At 34.1% G+C, this 24,938-nt stretch overlaps 3 protein-coding genes across 4 annotated transcripts; 2 read left to right on the top strand and 1 right to left on the bottom strand.

Moving 5' to 3' along the window:
* Positions 1-5,647: 5,647 nt before the first annotated feature.
* Positions 5,648-9,864, top strand: LOC100571210 (protein SCAI). Its single transcript, XM_003246641.4, has 3 exons — positions 5,648-5,892; positions 5,991-6,091; positions 7,518-9,864. The coding sequence occupies exons 1-3, from the start codon at positions 5,694-5,696 to the stop codon at positions 7,650-7,652; spliced, it is 435 nt and encodes a 144-aa protein (XP_003246689.3). The 5' UTR covers positions 5,648-5,693; the 3' UTR covers positions 7,653-9,864.
* Positions 9,865-10,233: 369 nt separating this feature from the next.
* Positions 10,234-22,199, top strand: LOC100167472. Of its 2 annotated transcripts, XM_008188069.3 has the most exons (4): positions 10,234-10,477; positions 11,875-12,196; positions 14,658-16,428; positions 18,637-22,199. In XM_008188069.3, exons 1-4 carry the CDS (start codon positions 10,456-10,458, stop codon positions 20,650-20,652), a joined length of 4,131 nt encoding a protein of 1,376 aa, XP_008186291.1. In that variant the 5' UTR covers positions 10,234-10,455; the 3' UTR covers positions 20,653-22,199. The 2 variants fall into 2 exon arrangements, with proteins under 2 accessions (XP_008186291.1, XP_001947729.2); XM_001947694.5 differs by lacking the exons at positions 10,234-10,477; positions 11,875-12,196 and adding an exon at positions 13,445-13,809.
* Positions 21,935-24,891, bottom strand: LOC100165434 (negative elongation factor E). Its single transcript, XM_008188070.3, has 6 exons — positions 24,629-24,891; positions 24,225-24,554; positions 23,959-24,161; positions 23,838-23,892; positions 23,669-23,771; positions 21,935-22,063 (listed from the first exon to the last, which is right to left on the bottom strand). Exons 1-6 carry the CDS (start codon positions 24,707-24,709, stop codon positions 21,993-21,995), a joined length of 843 nt encoding a protein of 280 aa, XP_008186292.1. The 5' UTR covers positions 24,710-24,891; the 3' UTR covers positions 21,935-21,992.
* Positions 24,892-24,938: the final 47 nt, after the last annotated feature.

Here is a 24,938-nt window from a genome sequence, read left to right as displayed (position 1 = left end):
ATGTACACTGTCAAAAAATTTAAAAATATAATACAATTTACAAGGCTCATCATAAGTTGTTATTAGTGAAAATTAAAATAAAGTTGAGAATAAATCTACAATAATTTTTCATGAGTATTGAGCGTCTGAAATTGGAATTTCGACAAAATTCGTTAAAAAATAAAATCAGAAAAATTTGCCAATTATTTTGAGTAAGGAATTCATAAAATTTTAGATTCTGAGTGAAGAGATGAATGTATTGATTTTAAAATGATGTATGTGTGTATGTTTTAGATTCTGACTGGAACGAGTGAAACTTTTATAGCTAAATATTGAAAATTTACAACAAGGTTTCACGTATGTAGGTTATTCTAGAAAAAAATCTCAAAACAATTTTTTTTAGTTTTTTTTTTTAATAAATGTTGACTAGATTTTTTTTGTGTCTTGGGTCTTATACTCTTATAGTTTTAAAATTTAGAACAAGGTTCCTCATAAGTTGTTATAATAGAAGTTAAAAATATTATATATACATAGGCGGGATTTCTTATGATAAGTATTTGACCTCCAAGTTAGGTAATAGGTAATTAAATTCACTTTCCTACCAGAATTAAGGGTGCTGTATAGAAAATTGGCGCATTTTTATTTCCGCGGATAGAAAAAAACATAAATATCGTTGTAAAATAAATACTGCATTCTTTAATTCCACTCATAATCTAAAATTTAAAAATAAAGTAACATTTCGATAAAAATTTTAAAAATGTAGGTATATGAGTAAATATCAAAATGCATACAACATAAAATAATAATGCACTACAGTAGGCTCGCCGAACCGCGTCATAATGATGTGCATAATATTCGTTTATGTGCACTTAACCAATTAAATTTATTGTTTTCAGCGAATTATTTTCGACGTCACCGCGCTGTTGTCCGTCGGCATATTCATTTAATCATTATAAATGTTTCAAAATGTATTTTTGTACAATAATTCGTATATTATATGTATATAAACACTGCATTTGAGTTGGTTGAAATTGTTGCCGTTGTAAATTATAATTATCTAAAAATAAAAATGTATAGAAGTGTTATGAATTGGTATTATTGAACATAGGAAATAAGCAAGGATGTAAAAGTTAGTAAGCAAATAAGAAATGTAGGTATTATTTATAAAACAAGTAGAATTACGAAATTAAATGATGATTGTAATTTAGTTTAAACAGGTACAATCCAGAAACTGCGAGTAAGCACTTTTTATATAGGAGGGATAAGGGATTGTCCTAGATAAATGTAGATATAAGGAACAGGAAGATGGAAAGACAAGTAGTGGAGAATGGACAGTGCCATCGTCTGTATATGTTCAACTCAATAAACTTTATAACTGAAAAGACGTGTGTTCAGTGGCGAGCCGAAGTGGTCAATTTTGACGCAGTTGCGTCAACTTTTCAAAGGGGGTGGAGCCACCCCGTGACTGTGGCGCAGAATTACATGCTAAAGCCTGACCTCTTGGCTCTTTTGATCACATTTTATTAACATCATAACTTTGTTATAAGTAAAAAATAGGATGGTGGTGGTGAGTACATAATTATGAAAATGCGTAATTTAAAATTGAAGTTCAGCCCGCCACCGCGTGTGTTTGTTAATTTATTTAATAAATCTATATTCAAACTCTACAAGTACGAGGCTACGGTCAACTCACTTGTAACAGAAGTTATTGAAAATATATTATATCGCTTTCTTTGTTTATTAATTATTGTTATTAAAAGCCACAAAATCTAAAACCAATAAATACCTAGTTATTTTGATGGCAATATTATTTTGGTAATTTTTACGACGGTCATAAACTCAGTGGAACTGCTGACCGATAGTTTCAATTGTTAGTATGTATATAAAGCTTGATAACAGGATGCTAAAATTTAAAATTATATAATATGTAGATTGTAGGTATATGACGTATAATATGAATTTATTATCAATATTATTCCATAATAAGGAAACTAAATCATTCGTTTGGCCCTAATCATTAGGTATGCTTTTGTATATATCAGGGGTGGCCAAATCGCGGCTTGCGTCTTAACGTAACATTAGACATAAATTAACGTAAGAACCAAGATGTAATATAGTATATAATAATATGACCTTTTTTTTTTTTACATCTTGGCTCTTCCATTTTTATTAATATATTTGGTGGCTCGCGAGTCTCTTCTCGCTGGCCACCCCTGGTATATATTGAGCTACATACTACCAATTTTTATGCTATTTTTTAAGGATCCTCGTCGGAAGACCGTCCATCAAAGAAACAATCGTGACAATATTCTGATAAAATAAGCTGATTACATGAGATAAAACCAGCTGTAGGATTACGTTTCATTTTCCTATAGGTAACACCGTAACTGCATAACCGGAGCTACAACAACTTAAATATTTCAGGTGGTAATGATAACTGAGTAACATTTTAAAACTTCTATGACATCCGTACACCGTTTAAAATAATTTTATTTATATATAAAATTATCAAAATTATTATGTTTTTAATATCATATCTTATAAATGTAATGGTTTTATTTAAATTATAATATTTTTAAAACAAATTACAGAACTTTTGAGATCATATGTTATCTTTGAACTTAAGCCATTAATCTATATTATGTTATATTATTGTACAACCAATGGAACTATAATAAAACATTTAATGTGATTTATTTTTGATGAACTAACGTTGATTAGGAATATTATAAACTTACATAAAAAAAAGTAATGTGGTTCTCAGCAATGCAACGTATTATAATTAGTAAATATACCTACTAATGTTACTTAAATTATTATACAGAATCGAGTATATTACATTATGCAATTGGCGTCAATATTATTCCATTGTTACAAATGATTCAATGTCTAAAAGAAGAAAAAAGTTTAAAAATATGTAATATCATAATATTATTATAAGTATGCAACACAGAATAATTTATTTGATAAACAACAGTCAACGTTCATTTCACACTTAAGTTATTTTTTGAAATTTTCCAAAAAATATTTTTACAAGCAAAAACACTAAATTACATGTACCTACTAATAAAGAATCGTTAAAATTCTAATATAAAGATAGGTATCTAATAAAAAATATTGTTAAAAAAAATAGGTAATATTTTTCAATTTTTTCTGACTGTTATGGAGAAACCACTTCACATTTCCATCACTGCTCAGTGGAGTATTTAGTATTTTTTGTAAGGGGAGGATGACAAGAATTTTAGGTAACAGATTACGATGTAAAATTTATAATATAATAAAAGACATGTATTTAAATCCGTCCCCGTAAATAAGCCCCTGTCACTGCTCATCTATGCGGAAAATACCATAGTTTATTATTATACCAAATTAAATAAATAGCCACTGGTTATAAATTAACTGTATCATAGAATGTATAATGTCAGTATCGTTTCCACAAGATTTTATACATAATCCCAGTGTTAATCATAGTATTTATGTAATTAAATGTAATATAATACTTAAATGTAAACAATTATTTAATAAATTATATCGTTTGTAAAAAATAATGTTTTGTGCTATTTTATTAGAAGAAATCCGTAAACTAAGGCGTTTGGAGCTCTGACCCCTGCGACATAGGTCTTAATACGTATAGAGGTGTATTAGACCGCGGCGCGGGTAGAAGAGTATTAATTATTTTTCATTGCCACCCCTAACATTATTTCATATCAATTTCATATAAACAATTTCTTCAGACTAGCACAAACATACTAACACATAATATTGTAAAACATGTGATACGTTCGCTCCGCTCAGAGTCTAAAATAAACATACTCGATCAATCATAATTACTATTTATCTTTAAGGGGCCTCACAACCACGTATTTTTTTGTCAAAAACTACTGTTTCTAATTTTAACAATACATGCCGACAATTATCACGATTTTCATTCTGAAAAGATATTCGGATTGTCCGTTATATATACAATGGAACGATCGAGCCACATTTTTAATTTTTGTAATTTAAATTGTAATAAAAATTGTAAAAAATTCAAAAAAGATCAGAATTTCCAACTTAAATATTTAATTAACTAAGTACAATTTTAAAAATGTGTTTCGATCTATTCCTTGTACATGATGTGGGAAAAAAAGAATATTTTGTCAGAACGCAAATCATATTAATCGTTGCGACGTATTGTTGGAATTAGAATCGTGTGTTTAAGTGAAAAATAAACATTTTTTCATGATCACAATATTACATTCTGACATGTGCGTGCGAGTGCGTGTGAGAGCCCTCCATACCCCTACAATTGACCCGCATGGTCACCACATACACTAATAATCATTTACGACTAACACAAAGATCACGGGTGGTGATAACGAGATTAGAAATTGCCTAAATGATTCTCCTTAAATCAATGCGATGTCGAGGCCCCTTAAGAAAATATCTATATAGTATATGGCTATATTAAATATCGTTTGAATTATTTGATGATAAATTCTTATTATTCGTTTAACTATCTAATGTTGTCAAATTATGAACTTCAATCGCTCATAAAAAATGTATTTGGATTTATGATCATAAATGCTTAATATTTTTTTTTAGTAAAAAAACTTGAAGTAATTTGTTTTATATTTTAAAGTTTTTTTTACTAACTAAAATAATTTGTAATATACTTAAATAGATAATAGTTTGAAAAAGTCGAAAATATTAAATGAATGACAATAAATACCAAAAGAAGCACCTAAATATTTTGAAAATTATATTATGTTTATTAGACAACGTTTAAGTCTCCAAGTTGTTAATTTTTGAATTTCAAAAAAAAAAGATTTTAACATTTTGTTACGCATAAACAATTTCAGTTTCCTAAAATGTTATTATTTATTTTTCCTGATTAATTTGAGTAATACCTCCTATACTTTTTAGTTTTGACCAATCCCACCCCTTAAAGTAACAAATAGATCTAATTATCTCCCAAAATCCACCCTCAAAGTCAAAGGTTGAAACATTTTTATACTATTGATACTCCAAAATGTGATTATTGACACAAAAAAAATTGTGACTTTTGACTCTTCAAACAACACGCTCTGCTCAGAGTCATTTATAGTTTACACATTATACTCTTTTTATTCAATACTTAAAAAAATAATAAACGAAAACAATTCTTTGTTATATTTTTAACGTCATAACTCCCCACTTTTTCCCAACTTATATTTTTTATCTATATAATACACCTGCCAAATTAATATTTTTTAACTGCACTATAACTTGGCTAGGCTATTATTTAGAATTCTGTTGGTACAAGTTAGGCTGTTTAGATTTTCACTAGTTTACGGTTGAAAATAGTAATGTCTGACTAATCAAAAAATACAATTCACATAGGTAATACATAGGTTGGTACACAAGACAGCTTCTATAAATACCAGTGGCGGATCCATGGCTTAATTTTTTTTTTTTGGGGGGGGGGGGATGGGAGGGCAAAAGTACAAAATTGGCCAAACACGGTGTAAAACATAGGGAAACTACAGTGATTGTGGAAGGAGAATGCCCTCTTTGCCCCCCTCTGGATCCATCACTGAGAAATACATCAAATTGTAAACATCAACATATTATCTGTTTTTAAATTGAATTGCCTTATATTACAGCTTTTATATATTAATATGTTGTTTAATTTGAATATATATTTATACATACCTAATACATATTTTATACAAGTGTGTGGTTCTTATTAGATTATGTGTTTTTTTTATCCAACAGAACAACTACAGCACAACGGAAGTTTGTTCACGTTGTTCTTGCATAGCCCTTTGACTGCATTCTGTCTCATATGTAATATCCTAACGGTTAAAATGCATTTATGGGAGAGGGCCAATTCGTACGTAGATAGGTTCATCACGGAAGCTAGCCGTCTGTTTACCAGCAAAGTGAAACCAGGTAAATAAAACAAGATACAAAAAATACAAGTTTCCATAAACAATTGTTTCGTATAACTATTATTTGATGCATAAACGTTGTAAATGTTATTTTTTCAGACGTGTCTTACATACAGTTCTTCGGTGACGACTTTTTACGGCTATTATTATTGCGGTACGTCTTTTGCCACGTCGTACTTCGTCATCATCGAGCATTCGTTGTGAGTTAACGATTATATTGTTATTATTTTTATTTATCATCATTCGTCATAAATTATAATAATATATATAATATAATGTACGATTATACATTTTGAGTTAAAACTCGTGTAACATATTATCGTTTTTCGTTAACAATTAATAACAAATAACAGTTAACACAATATACCAGGTTAGATGTACCCACAATTTAATACTATACCTTTTGGCTTTTATATTAGAATGTTACAAATTACAAGTAGAGGATAGTAATATTTATTTAAGACACATATACCACACACGATAATATGTGCATACAACAACTCGTACATTAAATATGTTTTAATTTAGACATTGGCATAAAAAGTATCTACAAATTATACGCATTGTGGAAACGGTTTGCGATAGTGAGATGTGCTATTTTTGAATGTACCAAACACATAAATATATATTAAATTTTGCAAACAGCGTAGGAATATGCGAAATCCCACGGATTTCTGAATATGTGTAAATCGTTTTCAAATATATTGGAATGTTTATTAAACAAATATTTAATTTTCTTAAAATTTTATTTTACTTATATTTTATATATTTGTTTTCTATTTTTTAATAATACGCACTTCAAACTAATATAATTATCGAAAATGTATACGTCATGCACTATGTAAATTGGCAAAATCATTATTTTATTCAAATTATCCATAAATAATAATAAAAATATATTATGAATACATCTTCGCCTAGACAATGTTGTTTATATTCTTGTTTGTATGATAACTTTATTATTTTAAGTGGTATCCTGTGCTCATTGACTACCGCTAGTTCAGCAACAACATCTAAAAATAATTTGTCTTCGGATGTATAAGTCTAATAAATATTGAAACAAGCGTTCACAAAAAAACATTTAGTTACATTTAGTTACATTTAGTTACATAATATTGCGTGTATTTTATGATCAAATATGCTTCATACGTTTTCGACCATGAACATTGCAGTTTGCACATGGCACAAGTACCTAATAACTAATAAATAATAATGATTTAATACGAATTTCGACCGTAGGAACTTGATTCCATAGCTTTTACGCATTAACAAGAATAACACTCGAACGCCATTATAAGTAGATTTCAAAGATTTTTTTTTAAATCCACAGCCGTGGTTATTTTAAAAGTTGTTATTTTTACTATCTCAAACAAGTAAGTTATAACATATTATTTTATACATTTTCCGATTAGCATCCAAATAAATACCCAATACCTTTATAAAATAAAAAAGACAGGTTATTTACACTAATTATCTGGTAAATTTATCGGTGTCCGTTTGGGACGAGGAATAATACTTTGAGTCGTTATTTTACACGATTCGTTACATTTTTTTTTTTACATGTATTCCCTATAATAAAGATTGTATAATAAGCGTACTAACTAATAACAATTTTATCTATTTTAGGGAGAACAGTATCTTCCGCGGTGTCAACCGCCATTGCCTTTGGCCAGTTTTTTAGACGAGATATCTCTGAAGAAATACGTAAGAGAGTTGGCCAAACACTTGGACGTTTTGTCACATTTCGAAAACTTCGAATGATCCCCACGACCCACTATTATTATTATATTGCTCGGCGGTCGTCAACTTCTTCCAGTATAAAAATAATAATAATTATTATTATTATTATTATTGTTGTTATTTTATTATAATACGTCATAGTATGTAGTATACCATATTATTATATTATATTATGTTTCTATAAATATTGTACAAAGTCGTGAAATCCGTGTGTGACCTATAATACCTGCATATTGTGTGAAAATTGTTCGGATATATGATGTAAGTCAACGATATTTAAGTCTGTTTAAAAATCTTGATTTCGACCAAACGTACGTAAAATGTGGTGATTCGATATTCGTCTAATTTATAGATGTGTATCCCACATATATTAATTGTTTTGTTTCCAATAACCGGAGTTCGATATTTGTTCTACATATTAGGTATATACGTTCAGTTAAATAGTAGTATCTAGATTAATTAATATAATATACATGTATGTATATTTATATATTTATACGATATATGTTTATGTATAAATATATGTATATATATATTATATTAAAAAATAAAATACTAATAAAATATCTAAGATATAATATATATATTTATACAATATATGTTTATATGTATACAGGGTGTTTCGCCAAGGATAGCCCCACTGCTTTTTTCTTTAATGATGAACTTATTCAAAATCTGAATTTTTTAATTTTTGAATATGCTTAAAGACCATATTTTTTAATACTTTATATTGTGTTTACGTCATTTAAGGAGTGCATGTGTCAGTGTCATCAAATTTCTGTTTTTCAAATGAGAACCATAGTTCTCAAAAGGTTAACCTTTATTTACTTTAAATTATTCACCAGATAATTTTTTGAGAATTTGTATGTACATTGTGAGTATAGATTCCGAACTATTAAACATTTAGTTTATAGGTGCGAAGGATAATAGGTTTATAGGTTTGGAAAATATGGGGCTATGGTAATTTTAAAATTATAGTAATTAATATTAATCTAACAACATTTAAATTTTTTTGAAACAGTCCGAGTATAATAAACAATTGTTTCAATATGACATCTATTTTGTATTTTTGTAAAACCATTAATATTAGGGAAATTCATTTTAACAACTCAGAAACTACTCGTCTGAATTTTGTTTTAGATACCCACATCAAAATTATCAAAAAAAAAAAAAATGGTTTATTCAATAATTTAATGTAAAACGACGGTTCTCGTTGAAAAAAACAGAAGTTTTAATTTCCACAGAACACTTCTTACCTAAGTGGTACAAAAATCTGAAGTAGGTATTCAAAGAATATAATACGGTCTTTCAAAAAATTTCAAAAAATCAGATGTATTACTGCATTATGTATTATTTAAAAAAGAAAAGGGGGCGGACATGCTTGGTGAATCACACTGTATATTATATTATGTTACATAAATAATATATGATTATTATTTTCTTTGTTTAGGCCCTAATGGCTTATTTATTTGTTCATATAATCTGTTAAAAACTATTTAACTCCATCGTAATATATTTGAAACTTAATAATGTGTTATGGTTTAATCAAAATACGTTCGATCGAAAGTACAATAAACGTATATAAGCGCTAAGGAAGCCTATAATGTTTATATACGTCAATAAAAGTACCAAACTACAATGTTATATTATTATATAAGTTATGTGTACCAATTAAATTTGAAAAAAACCTGTAACACTTTTCTTTTTTTTAAATTCTAATTTCTAATAATAAATAGTTTAATTTTTTTCTAAATTAATAAATCAATTTCCAAATCTTCCATTTTGTACTACGAAAAATCTCTTAAAATTGCATTATATACAAATTGTTAGCGAAATAAAGTACAGTATTTTTTATAAAATTCATTAATCTATTTATATTATAAAACTACTTGGTTAAAAAAAAAAAAAAAAAAACATTGCTGCTTAATAAAACCAAGTACCCTAAATTAGTTTTACTATATAAGTGTTTTATCGTCATTATTATTATAAATTACTATTGTTTCTGAATACTGTTTCTTGTAATCCCTGTATAATTTTGTTGTACCTACCTATACTTCATGGAGAATAGTACGATTTACGCGTACCGTGCAAGTACTGCTGATGTACATGTGTGGGTAATGAGTTAGACGTACTACTCGCATATATATTATAATAATATATATAATTTAATGTTTTAAGCGATATATGCAATTGTTTACTATATATACTCAATAAATCGGCCGAAAACTGTTTACTTTTACATATATTTTTCAGAAAAAATGCAATGCGCTTGTCCGTTGTTCTGTTTATAAAAAGTGAATATAGAATTTTAGAATTTTGTTTGGATAACAATACTCGGCCGTTGCATTCAAATATTATTTATTATCGTGTTATGTTGTTATGATGGTGGGGAATGGGTAGGGAATGATAGACATCGATAGAGAAAACGTTACGATTTCGACCGTTGCATAACGACGGCGGTCGGAAAACCAAGAAGAAAAAAGTGAAAGATATGGGCCACTCCGCGATATGACAAATCCAAAGGGTCGAGTTTATTTTTAATTGACGAAATTGGACGCGGCCCAAACATGTCTGAGCGCCGGGACCACGTCGTAAACGAGCTGCGTGCACGCACGCAAACGGTTTTCCGCCTCCGGTGCGCGAGATCCGACTCGTGTGCGCGTCAACTTAGTCGTCAAAGCCAAACGACAAGGTCTGTAAAAAATACAATAAAAATAAAAAAAAACCGAGTGCTTGTTGAAACGGATAGAGCGAAAAAAGCTGTGCGAATGATACTCGTTTCTGGACCCGTCGACGCGTAAGTCTCATCGCGTGACGTGTGACGATGGAACTGATGGAAGAACCAGGTCGGTACCCATAATACTATACGTATATATAATATAATAATATATGATATGTATAATCACTATACGCAGTGTGTCCCAAAAGCGTCTCCGTGAAACCCTGGCAAATCAATAGGTTAGGCCTTATCTAAGAGCCGTTATTCAACAGTTGTAGGTATGACCTATAAGAAATGTATACAAACCAATAATTGTGATTTTCCTATAGATTTCTGTTGAAAAAACAGCAATTGAATAGTGCAGTATAATATCTAAATAACAACATATTGACGTGATGCCGTCTCGCAGAGATACTCAGGGTGATACCGAACTTTTGGGACATATTGTATACAAGTGTACATATATCTGTAATTAATTTAATTTAATTTCAAATACATATGAACACTGCAGGGCCCCACTGAGAAGACTCGTGTGTCTAAATCAAACTATATACATAATATAGGTTCAGAAGATGATTAAATATTAAATTATCTTAAATTAACGTTTATTACTTGGTATATTATTAATTCATCAGGAAACTCTTATAACCGTTGCAAAATTTATTTCTTCAATTAATTAATTGGAAGATTTATATTAGATATATTAGATAGAATTTCATTACATAAGAGGGATTGGTGCCGATTATTTCAAAATTCCTAGATACCAGTAGTGGTTTTTTTCGATTTTTTAGGAGAAAATTGAATTTGAGTACCTACCTATTATCGAATGTGTTAATTCTATGTGATATTGGTTGTAATAAATTATGGTTTATATATATATAGCGGTTATTTTTAGATACATTGTCTTTTATATACTAATCTATTGATATAGACTTAAATACAAATGAAACTGTTTTAGTTTTTAATGTATTCATTATTTTTTGGTACTGAAAAAATATCACGATAAATGCTTTAATCCAGTGCCCCGAATAAGGGATGGAAAATGGTCTAGTTTAGTCGGGGCATAATATTTAGGGGTGTCAATACTTTTAACGTGTGTTTTTTAATAATTAATATACTTAATTTAAATACTTTACAAAATTAAAAAAAAACCAAGATTCATGAAAATAAAAATTTAATTTTTCCGTTGTATTATGCCTATAGGAAATATACTATCCAGATTTAAATCCATAAATAAATACACTTTTGACAGTGTGCTTATTATTACTTAATGAATGGAGTAAAACATATAATATTACGTGAATACGTTAATTATAGGGGTAATATAGGTTGGCACCATACGAGATGGTACTCATATACCTACCATCGGCCGTCAAATTTTTTGATATTATATACGCTGCAGCCGCTTTAAATTTTCAATCGCATTAAATTATTTTGTTCGTTATCGGACTCAACAATCCACTCGTCGAACACAGGGCGTTTCATTATACATTATATTATATTTGAGTAATATTTTTATATTAGGTTCGCGTAAATCAGTGTCCTGCGACAGGGACGGGCCGTACTATTCGACGCTGAACCGGCCCGGCAGATCTCCGTCGACCAGGTCCACACCGTGCAGGTCTACTTCGCGCACGTCTACCCCGGGCCGGTCCACATCGGGCAGATCTACTTCGGTGTGCAGCAGATCTACGGCGGACCGGTCGACGACTCCCGAAGCACCGCCAGTCCCGCCGGCCACCTATCACTGGGAGGAGGTGAGGAGAAAACGGTCGGTGGGCGGGTACCCGTGGACGCATCTCAACAAACCGCCGTTCGACGAAAACACCTGGGTGAAGTATGAAAGGCAAGTATGCACCGTGTGCAGGCGTCAGTCACGCCGTCGACGACCCATTAACAAAGTACGTTTGCAGCTTATGGTTTTAATGGAAAACAAAATATAGCATACAATGTATATACCAGCTATAGGTATATACCGGCTATACCGCAACTGCAGCTGTGTAATAATTTAATGTATGCACGCCATAGTCGCGATGTCAAAATATGTGTGCCAGCGCGTTCGTCGCCATCACCTAGCTGTTGTCGTAGGCGTTTCGTTAAAAAAAAAAAAAAAAAAACAATGCCAAATCGAAAATAAAATTCGATTTCCCGATGAAATTGACAGAAACTATATACTTTAAATTACGCGTTTGTTGTATGTCCCTACCTACGTGCGGTCTGCGGTGACGGCCGACAGCTAGCCAAGTACCTATTCGGCACCGATCGAGTATATAACAATAATATTGCGTGTATAAAACCAAAAGTCTAAACAATTGATGGATAATAATAATAATAATGACGACACATCGATATCATGATTCGCTTTAAAGTGTCAATGACGAAAATTCATAGATAAACATAATACTATCGCCTACCTACCCATACCTAATAATAATTATTATACAATATTATAATTTCCATAAACATTTCATACGATCACCAATCTTAACGTACGTCGCATGTGGCACGCGTATATATATTTTTTTTGTTTACAAATTTTATATTGTTTACTGAAGCGAATTTATATTATATTTTTTATACCTACTTAAAAATATATTTTTGAACACTATTTTATATTCAAGAAACAATAGTTTTTAGGCTATTATTCGCGTTTCCTGTCTTACTATAGAATACCTACTCGTATGTCCTATTATATTATAATATAGCTGTATAAAGCTGACGTCTTCGCCGGATGTTTATGACAATAATGCATGATCTAATAACGATATTATAATAATATATCATGTACTAATGATAATTTTATTTTTTCAAACGTACCTATTCGCCTGTATCGAATAAACTTATCGATTTCGTGTACAACATTATAATACCATGTAGGTAAGTATAACGTGGGTAAATTATTTCGATCTCGATATTTCAATCAATTACGCATAATATGTAAGACCGAGTGCATTGACACTCGCGCGGCCGTTATATATATATATATATATGTATTATTTAAATACCTGCAGCAGACTGCGCGGTACATGTGTACCATTTGGCTATGTAAAATGACAAAAATCTCAACTATATATATTGGCCCAGAGATGATATTAGTTGGGACTTGGTAGTGAAAAAAAAAAAATAACGAACACTCTTCTCGTCTGAATATTCGGGTTATGCCGGACGGCCAAAACACATTTGGCAACCGTTGCGGCAATTTCGATTTTTCTCTCCGCGTATAATCGAGAGCGATTGTGTAGCGCGTGGTGGCGATGTCGAAACCGGGGAATGTAGTATAGTCTTACGACGATTCAGTGTAGTCCGGAAGTCATTTGCGGCCGCTGGTCTTCCGCGGACACCATTGAACAACGGATAATATTTCCTCCAAAGATGCCAGCCACACTGTCGTCGAATTCGTAATTAACTTGAACATATTTTGTACTGCATGATTTAACATAGGACACGTCCAGGCATGGGGTGAGTATGATATACGAAAACATCATTAAATTTATCTGACACATCTAACGAACCAAAAATAAGAGAAATATTTAAATTCTTTGTATTATAATACAATACAATAATAATATATAATAATGAAATTACTAAATAAATTAATACTTGGTTAAAAATTGTGTTGCTATAATATTTAGGTGTGTAGGTATATATATTATCATATAATATAATATTATGTGTAATAGTATAATTATTAATTAATGAGCATAATTATTGCACAGCTCTAAATCTAGCGGTTTTAGTGCACATTTTTTTTTTATAGCTATTCTATATATTGGTATGACATTCATTACGAACACATTATATAATATACTTTGCGTACTACGATATCAATAAAACAATGAATTTAAATTATAATATGTAGGTATTTAATTTACAGTTTTTTTTTTACGTTTTTTACGTTGAACGTAATGTTATCTCGCCTTGGTACGTCAATTTTAAATATTTTATCGTCCGTTAAATGAATAAATTAACAAAAAAAAATAAAAATATTATACTGTATACTGTATAGTATACACTATATAGGTACACGGCGGATCCTAACCACTCTACGTCTCTACATCTACTTTTAGCTCCGGACCAACAGACACCTATAAATAAGTTTTCGCTCTCTCACGAGAGGATTCTTGGCATGTCGAATCCTCTGTCTCTGTTATTGTCGCCAAATAATAAATAAATTTAACCCTTCTGTCGTTACGCCGGTTTTTTTCCGGCGCCCGTTCGCACGTGAATCAGCCATTATTTCTGAGGCAAATATTCAAAATATGTTTGGCCCGATCCGTATTTGATAACATTACATTATTTTTTTTCAGGGATCACGTATACGAACCTGTGACGCCAGCAGTCAGCACTGACCGGATATCACCGGCCGTCGTGAATCCGTTAAAAGACGATAACCGTCATTTTCTACGCATACCATTGACGGAAGAACTCGTAATGGCCGACGACACGGGTTCGGAACCCGAAAGCGAACAACAACAACATCGACAACGACGACAAAACAAAGAGAAAGAAGACGACGATGACGATGAAGACGACGACAACGATGACGACGAAGAAGACGACGACGGCGAAGAGGACAATGACGACGACGATGGAAATGTCGATAAAAAAAATGTAAGATCCGACGAATCGATTTATGAGGGTGAAAACGAAAACTCGTCCATGGGCGATGTAGAGTCCGGTAACACGCGCATGAAGGTGTTCCAGCAAAAAGTCAAAGTCAAAGCAGACATACTGCGCTCCAAGTTGCAAGGGGTGACTAAACGGAAGCCCAAGCAAAAAATAGTCATGGACACGCCGAACAGCGAAAAGCCCCGCCGCAAGTTCGGTCAGTTCGCCACTCTACCGAAAAAGTTCACATTCAATGCACCCAAAGTGAACTTCTCCACGGCCTTAGGACATTTCTCCCGGAGATCTGTGGACCCGAACGAATCTAGCACGGACGAGACGAAGAGCGTTCGAGAAGAGACGAAGAGTGGTCGGTTCTCGCTACCACGTTTTGGATTGTCTAGGACGTCGTCGGAATCTCCGAAACCGTCAAAATCTGTAAAAATCGGTGGCTCCCGGCTGTCTATACCGGGTTTCCGGCCGCGCACTTGGTCGGACGCGTCAAAAGTGTCGAAGCCGGACAGTCCAAAACCCCGGATAATGGATTTCGGCACGTACCCGAGAATATTTTCGAAACGCAGGAAAACCAACGCGGCGAATAAAGCAAAAACACCACCGCCGTCGTCCGACGGAGGAGAGCCAGAATCGAATAACTACAAGCGGAAGGACTCTTTCCATCGGCGCTTCTTTCGGTCACACAAAGAGTCAACGCCGGCTCCGACGGAAGAACAGACTGCCACGCTGGCTGTAGAAGAAGAGCTGGACGAGCCAGCGCTGCAGGTATCCAAGGAATCGTTGGCTGAATTTGGCGACAGCGATCTACAGGAGGTGATATCGTTGAGCGACGACTGCAGCCGATCGAAGGACGCGAAGAGCTTGTCCGAGCACCGAGCAGGCGTGATCGAGGAGATTGATTCCGATGAGTTTTTCCTGCGTGAGAAAGGTCTGAGTCGCGGTGACGTGCACATCAGCAATTACCTGTCGTCGGAGATCAGAGACGTGTTCCGGTCGAACCGGACACGGTCCGTGGAAGGCGTTAACGACAACGTCAACGGCGAGGTCGCCAGAAACAACCGCGAGACCAGTAGCGGTATCGCCACACCGGTTAGACCGTCGCGGACCAATTCGCTGAGGAGACCTAACCGGCACACTGTAACCGACGCGAACACCGAGCGATCTTACGTCGCTGATCGATTCAGCACGATGCCGAAATCGTTCGGCGGCACCAGGTCGTTGAAGAAACCGGAAGACGACACGCCCGAGAACATCATCACCAGTCAGACGTTTGAACCGTCACAAAATCCAGTGCTCCCGTCGGGAGTGCCCTGGAGGACTTCCGGCAGGCAGACTTCCGCCGCCACCGTTACACACATGCCGCCAAAACCACCGACCAGACAACGCATGTCCAAGTTTTCCACGTTTGACACGCGGTCAATGATTGATTTGTCCAGAAAGAGAAGCCAGTCACAAATCGTAAGTATTCATTGTACATATAGTAACACACTAATTAAAATAGATAACTTTTAAATTTGTACACTAGACTGCACGCCCACGTTATCTCGATATAACACAGACTACACTGTTTTTATTTATATTTTATTCTAAGAGTGGTTATCTTAAACAAAGTAGCTTGACTAATATGTTTAACGGCATACACACTGTTTACGTTGAACGTTTATTGTGGTAAAATAGAAAACTAAAATACCAACACCTAATTAATTACCGAAAACAAAATTAAACAAATAAATAAATATCAAACAAATACCTCGTAAATCACCAAAAAGCTGCAATAAATTATTATTTATTACTATAAACCATATGTATATTATATTTATACTTGTTTAGTGTTTACTATTAACTATTAAGGCAATAAGGTCCCATTCACGGCTACGTCGATGTCGCAATAACTACGGTTACAATTGGTAACCATATTGGTTTTAAGTGGAGCTTTTGTCAATTTTTGGTATAGGTACTCGGTTGCAACTTGGTTATTTCATGATGTCTGCCAGAAAAGTTATGTCCAATCACAATACGATTTGATCTACACGACACGACACTCGACGTGTATTACTTTTAACTTTTAAGCCAAATATCTGATGTTATATTGATTAGATATAATTTGATTTTTTAACCTTCACCGCCGTCTACCACATGAAATATGAATAAATGTTTATTATAAACAAATACTCTAATAAAATATACATTTGCCTATGTTCTATATTTTTATGTAATTTTAGGACGCACAATTTGTACAATTTTAAGAAAATTACAAAAATATAACACAAATCTAAGCATATTTTGTGCAATACAGACAAGTCAAAAGTAAATTCTTATTTTATTTTCTTGCTGACATATTTATAATTTTAGATTGCAAACGGAGCAAAGAATACATTGGTTTTTCAATATCTATTATTTTACCGTTTTTTATCAGGAGATTTATACCAATCATCTACATAGAACCATAGAAGGTGGTTACTGGTATCATATATTTATTGTTTAGTTGAACTTTGGACTTCGGGTTACATATAGCCGCATAGGAAATTCTCAGGACTTTTCTTAATAATTATTGTAAATTGATAAAATTGACGAAAACTAACAAATGACAACTGGTGAACGCAATATTACGCAACACCTCTTCGACAATTCGATTTCGTTTTTTTTTAAAAATACCTGTTTACATATGTCATATGTTTGTGCATGATATTATTTTCAAAATATTTGACTTATTTTAAGATATTACTATATGAAAGTATTAGACACAATACATTTTCGATTTATTTTGATTACGTTTATGAACTTCAGTCAAAATGCTAATCATAGTAATTATCCTGCAGTATACCGAATTAAGTAATTACAAATAATGATAGAATAAATAATAAATATAGCCCTAAGAAATAGAGGCTAATCCCTCTCCTTCGCTCATTTCGCATCGTTTTTCGTATACAACAGTAAATCATTAAATCCAAAATTAACACCATAGATATATCATGATCTTCGCGGCTACACAATAACGAAATCACTCGAAACATATAGATAGGTACTATGCAGCTGAAGTGATTTCTCTAGGCTTTAGCATTTTATTTTATTCATACCAACGTCGGTCGTATGATTTAGTTTTTCTATCTTTGTAAGCTTTCACTGATTGTATAACTCGCGTAAATATAGTTATATTATTTCATCCCATTTTGTGTTTTTCATTTTTAATAAAAAAAACATTTTTAGCCGGCTTCTAAACCCAGTCAATTGACTCTCTACTCAAAAAAAGTTAAAAATGTACTGTAGCTAAAAAAAATAATTCACAATGATTATTATTATATTGTTGTGTGATCAGATGTTATTCTCAGGACCTCCGCAAGGGGGGGGGGGCGTTGAAACTGGAAAACAGGGGGCCGTTGAAATAAATTTTTAAAATTTTGATAAGAATAGGTGCTTATTTTATGATATAAATGTATGTTATAATATATTAAGTAATTTTGTTATATCAAGGTGTGGGTTAACCACTGATTACCTATAAATCGTATATATAGGACGCCCATATACCGCTTGTAGAGGATTGTATTTAATTGGAAGACTTGTACAGGGCCTGCAAAAACATTTAGTACAGCGGGACACCCTTTGATCTTTATACTGCACAGTTCAAAATTGTATTTAAATTTAACAATTTTTTTGTTTTCATCACAGGGATTCCAGGCGTCAATGAACTTTTCGGAGACCGCGCCAAAAGCGCCGATGCGTCGGTCTAGGACTTCGTTGGCCGGTTCCGACCACGATATTTCGTCGGCGGTGGCCGATTATGGCGGCCGGCCTTCGTGGGCGGTCAACGGTCACGGCGCAGGAGTGCCGACGCCGCCGTTGCGCCGTTCGCGGATGTCACTGTCTGTGGACGCGGACGTCGAAGAGCGGTCAGCGACGGCCGCCTACGCTGTAAACGGTAGTGCGTCCGCGAAGTCCGCGGGCTCCACGCCTCCACGACCACCGCCGCCACGGACGACCACAACGACGTCTTCCTCAGTCGCGGGTTACGCGACGGTGGACAAGTCGTCGCAATCCACCGCGACACTACTGTTACCGCCACAGTCACCGATGCGGCACAGACGGAAAAAATCATACGACGTGATCAAAAGCCAAGAGTTTGGGGCGTTCTTCACCATACCGAGGTCGTACAGCTACAGCGACAGGAATGCACGGCCGCCCACGACTGCAGCAGACACCAACAGCGCGGCCAAACTGCCACCGCCATCGAGACCCGCGCGCGCCTACAACACACTGGGACCGTCTCGACCGCTCCGGCGCCGGTTACCGGTCAGCGAACCCGAGTATGGCGACGTGGCCGACGACGGCAGTGGCCGCCACCGTAATGACGACGACCACGGCGACGACAGGAACGACGGGACGGCCAAAGCCGCTGCTGCGTTGTGCTCGGGCGACGTGATCGAAAAGATGAAACTTCGGCCGTTGCCGTCACCGCCACCGCCGCCGCGCAAGTCGAGAGCGGCCGACGACATGGCCACGCCCGAACCCCAACGGCGCAGAAACACCGATTCCGCCCTGGTCCCTTTTTTAGATCGACGAGAAACGTCTGCAACATCGTCTAACGATTTTTTTGCCGACGTTTCTCGTGCGCTGCTCGCGTCTGCCGCCCAAAACGCCGTTGCTACCTGTGCCGACGACGTGTCCGTGGCCGTCCAGACCGATCCGTCGCCAGCAGCTGATGACTACCTCTCGGACGACCATCGCGATGACGGGTCCTGCTGTTCGGCCGATTCATATGACCGGCCGTCGAAGTCTACGGCAGCGGCAGCAACGCCTCGACACCTCGCTCCGAAAACGCTGACCACCGCCGCCTCCACCACTGACCGACCCAGAACCCGGTCGTCATCCCAGGTCACCGAGTACGTTGACCGGCCGACGTCCGGCATGTCGGTAACCGCAGCAGACGACTGCAGCTGCAACGGTTACGCGATGGTGTCCGACGCGGCCGCTGCAGGCGGTGTCACTGCAGTGCGCGCGCAACGCATAACCGTCGAAGAGTTGCAAGTCGGCAGGATGATCGTAGCCGACATACTCGGACAGCGAATGGCCGTCGACGACATGTCCGGATCTAGTCTGAAGATCGCTCAATTCGCCGCTGCGGCTCAACATCCGTCTCTGCAGCAGGACGCCATGGCCGCCGTTCAAGCCGCGCCCGCGTGTGCAGACGACCCGATGACCACGCACGTTCCGCACCATATGCAGGACGACGCCGCGTCGGTTCAGTCTTCGCGAGTGTCGTCCATGTACCCGGAAGTGGATTCGGACGAGGACCGAGCCAGCGTGTTGGCCGCGCCCACGCCACCGCGTCGACGCAGCAAACCTTCGTCCTCGCCGCGTTCACCAGCCACCGCCGGCCACCACGACCAGGGCAAAAACGGCTGCGGGCCACCGGGAACCGTGGGCGCCGTCGACCTGTCCGCCGCCGACCCGTCCATCACTGAACTCAGCTGTCAGCTGTTCCGTTTGTGCCACTCGAACGTGTGCAGCCTGTTCACCAAAGTCGTCCAGCAAGTGGTCCCCGAAGACACGGAGAAGCGGCGCGACCTGCAAGCCGCCCTGTGCTTCCTGAGCATCATACTCGCCGGTCTACTGATCCTGGGCTTCGGCAACGAGAAGACCATCCACCACCATCACTGGGACTTTCAATTTCCTCCCAATCAGTAGTCACACGCCAGTCGGGCGTTGTTGCGCTGCTGTTGTTATTAATGTTGTTATTGTTGCTAACCGATCGTTGTTTCTTTAAGTTTTGCATTTCGATATTTTAATAATTCAATTGTTGTATTATAGCACGATTGTTAAAAAATATCTTTACCCTATATAAAAACAACAGTCGTTTTTCTCATTGGCCGGCTGGTAAATGATACATTTTAGAGCTTTAATTCAAAACACTTAACACTTACGGGTTTCGTTTATGTACCTACCTAACTTTTTCCAAACGGTTTCGTTTTACTCAATTTTTTTTCTAAAATATTTTTGCAACTCATTGTTGTTTCATTTAAAAACTACGTTTTATTTTCTGTTTATAATCGTTCATAAAAACCATTAACAGAAAATAGATAACGTTAAGTCCACAATGGTGATTAGAATTTAGAACACAAATATTATGTAGGTAGGTAGGCGGTACATCAAGCTTCGTAAGAATATTAAAAACATTTTATCAATTAATTAAAAATTAAAATGATATTCCGCTATTTTATGTTTAACGGGGTAACGCAAAGTGAATTCAACACACTTTCGATCACCCTTAATGTTTAGAATAGAATAAACCTAGTATATAATGTTAGGTTCAACTGATTCGAGTAGAAATGCTGAAATAAGCTATTAAGATTTATTAGTAGCACGTATTATTAAATGCAATTTGCACTTATGTCTCTAGTCTCTACACTAGCATATAACGTATAAAACTACAAAATTAGAACTAAATACAATAAGTTTGATCAGAGGATAACAGTTCTAAAACAGTATAACTTCTAATAAGTCAGTAGTCACATACCTATACAGGTTGTGTACAAACTCATAAAGGTGAAATCATCAAATATTTAATTTATATAAGTAATTAGGCATTTCTGACATAGATGTTATTTTATTTGTTAAAGGTATTGTTTCATTAAGTCTTTATAAGTAGATAAATGCAAAACTATCATTATTATTTTTAATTTGTATGATTACCTACAGATATTGGTTAGATTATAAATCTCCATTGCTACATCAATAACTGAAATCTCAAGTAATATTATTTATTATAAGCCATTTTTGTAGCTACAATAGTAAAGTTACAATTAAAAAACTTAATCTTTGATGTCATCATTATTGAATTAATTTTTTAAGTTTACAACATATTTTAATGAATTCATAAAATAAACAGCAATATTTTTTTTTTAATAAAATAGTTTATAAAAATTACATCAATATAATAAATTAAATGAACAATTTTTTTTAACACTGTCTATGATAAAAAAAAAATGAATTATATAATAAAAATTTAAATAAATAAAAACAACTTTTTAAAATAAATCATCGTATGTCACCAGTGAACGATCATCTCGTTGATTTCCTTTTTGTGATTTATTAGTAGCTAGAATCCAAAAATTATACACATAAGTTTTGAAAATTAAAAGCTGTACATCTATATTATGTTGTAACCATATAATTTATTTGTTTATATTTTCTGAATAAAAGTATGGTTTCACCATCGGTTTAATTTTAACTCATTTTTTAGTTAAATAATTTAATTTTGATTCATGTTATTCAATCATATCTGATATTCAAACACTTTTAAATCATATAGTTGTTGCATGACAACAGAAGTATGTAAAGATATCTACATAATATATTGGTGTTAAATGGTCCAAAATCTTAATATATAATGTATCAAATGATTCAAATGTTATAATATAATAATGTTATAGGTAGTGTGCTAGAAGAAGTGGTTAACAACTAATTCATGATTATATTATATATTTCATAAGTCAGATATTTTTATGAATTTAATAAAAGTGAAAAAAAAAACTAAAGTGTGATATACTTTTAAATCAAAAACTTAATATTATTATTCATAGTGATCCCCAAGCATGCTCCGTGCTCATCTTTATTTTCCCTTTTAGGAGTTCGTAAGTATATATTTGGACTATATTTTCAATTATTTAGATTTTTATACAATTTAAGGAATTTCCTATAACGATACAGTTATATTTTTCAAATAAGCAAATGAGAACCCATTTTTTTTTACTGCAATTGTGTTATACATCTTGTATACAATAATTTGGCTATTTGAAAAACAAATATATAAGATATGAAACGAAGCTTATCACTCATTGGAATATTATGAATAAATATTTTTTACATGACCATCTTAATGACTGTAAGGAAAAATGGACCTCGTGGCCACTCATATAACAATTCAAGATCTACTTAGCATAATCTCATAGCAGTCATAGCCACCATCATTTCAATAAGACAATGAATTATGGATAGTCTGCTGAAAGAAAACAATTAAACATAGGTATAGATACAAATCAGAAGCATGTGGTAAATCGTAACACCACTAAAAGTCTTGGTTGCAATTATCATTCGGAAGTATATATATTTTTTTACAAGTATACTCTTTATTTATAGCAGATCAAACAAGAAAATAATTCTATATTATGATGATAAGTTTAAAGATTTAAAATTTAAATGTATATTTTGCACATTTTGTAAATTTAAGAAAAATTGTTTGCGATTTTTATTATATTTGTATATATTCGGTAATCAGTATAACTATAGGTATAACAAATAAGTGAAAATTCGCCTCAGTTTTCCTCCCCTTTTATGCCCCTTCATAAATATGACCTCACTTGAGATAAACATAGCCGTGAACTATCTATTTCTTTGTTATCTACGAGTCTACACACATAATTGAGTATTCAAACACACAATTTAACTAAAAAATCAATCTCTACTATAAAAATATATTGTGTTTAAACTTAAATGCATATATTTCTCCATTTTTTACATTATTCAAATCATTATATAAATATTACAAACCAAGAAAAGATTTTTTGATATTACAAGTACACATTTCTAATTAATTATCACTTACTGTACCTATATAGAAATGTATTATACACATATATTATAACTAATATAAAGACTTCAAGAAATTGAATAAACAATTTAAAACTATTAATAAAGCGCTTACCAATAGCATTCCACGAATTAATTCCTTTATCGCCAAATTCAATAGGCTGATTTCGTGAAATAGAAACTTTTAATTTAATACCAGAGACTGTGGTGGTGTTCATCTATGTAAACATTTAAAATATATATAAATAATAATGATAAGTTTTCAGGTATTTAGAATTAATTACTTGAGCTACTGCTTTGTCAGCAGTGTCTGGGGAGTTGAAAGTGATGAACCCTCGACTAAAATAAAATTTGTTTAATAAATTAGATTTTAAAGTAAGTAAAATATTAGGTAAAAAACTCACTTTTTTTTCTATTTCCATCGTTATATTAATTATTGTACCAAATTTACTAAATGTAGATCTTAAAAATTCTTCAGTCATTGAACTACTTCCTCCAACAAATATAGTAATGTCCTTACGAGTGGGTTGTTCGGGAACTGGTTCTGGTGAACTCGGAGCTGGTGGAGTGGTTTTAGAAGTGGAAGAAACAAAACTACTATACAAATTCTGCAAACATAAAAAGTGTTAAATAAAACGATAGATTATTCCAACAAACAATATTATACATACAGTGAATTTAGCAGTCGAGGTTGCTTTTGGAGTGCTATCGGGAATGACTTCAGTTGTTTTGATGACTGGTGAAGCTGCCGAAAAAGGTTGATAGCTACTTAAAGCCTGAGTAGTAATCAACAGTTTGCGTTCCATTCCACAAGGTCTCTTAAATGATTCCTGATCTGTACGATTGGGTACTTTTTTTATCGGTCCTATAGCACCAGACTTCAATAGTTTTTTCGCTATTTCCCTTGCGTCGCGAGCTGTTTCTTTGGGCCTTTTGGGATTGAGTACAGGTGAAGGCTCAGGTTCAGGTCGAGGTGTTTTTTGCACTTGCAATGCTTTTTTCTGGATAAAGAGAGTATAAACGTTATACGTCGAGAGTTATAAGACGACTTTTGTATAGGTATGAATAAAATTACCTTTTTTCTTAATTTTTGATACTTGTTTTGCAGCATGAGTTCTTCTTCTGTCAGATTCGTTGGAAAGTGTAAGTACACCATCTCGACATACAATTATTCGAATGTAAATATGTAATTCACGAAACTACTGAAAGAAGCCGAAAGAGTACCGTAATCGTCTATTGCACTAACGACTAATCCGCAATCGCAGTTTGAAACTTTGAAATTTGAATTGTTTGAAAAATCTTTAAATGCCAGAGGCGATTAATTGCCATCCGTTTGGCGTTTACCGACGAATGACGATAACGGAAAGTAAACAAATGTGATACCA

Source organism: Acyrthosiphon pisum, chromosome A1 (genome assembly GCF_005508785.2).
Source record: "Acyrthosiphon pisum isolate AL4f chromosome A1, pea_aphid_22Mar2018_4r6ur, whole genome shotgun sequence".
Classification (NCBI taxonomy): Eukaryota; Metazoa; Arthropoda; class Insecta; order Hemiptera; family Aphididae; genus Acyrthosiphon; species Acyrthosiphon pisum.
This window is presented reverse-complemented; position numbering and strand designations above follow the sequence as displayed.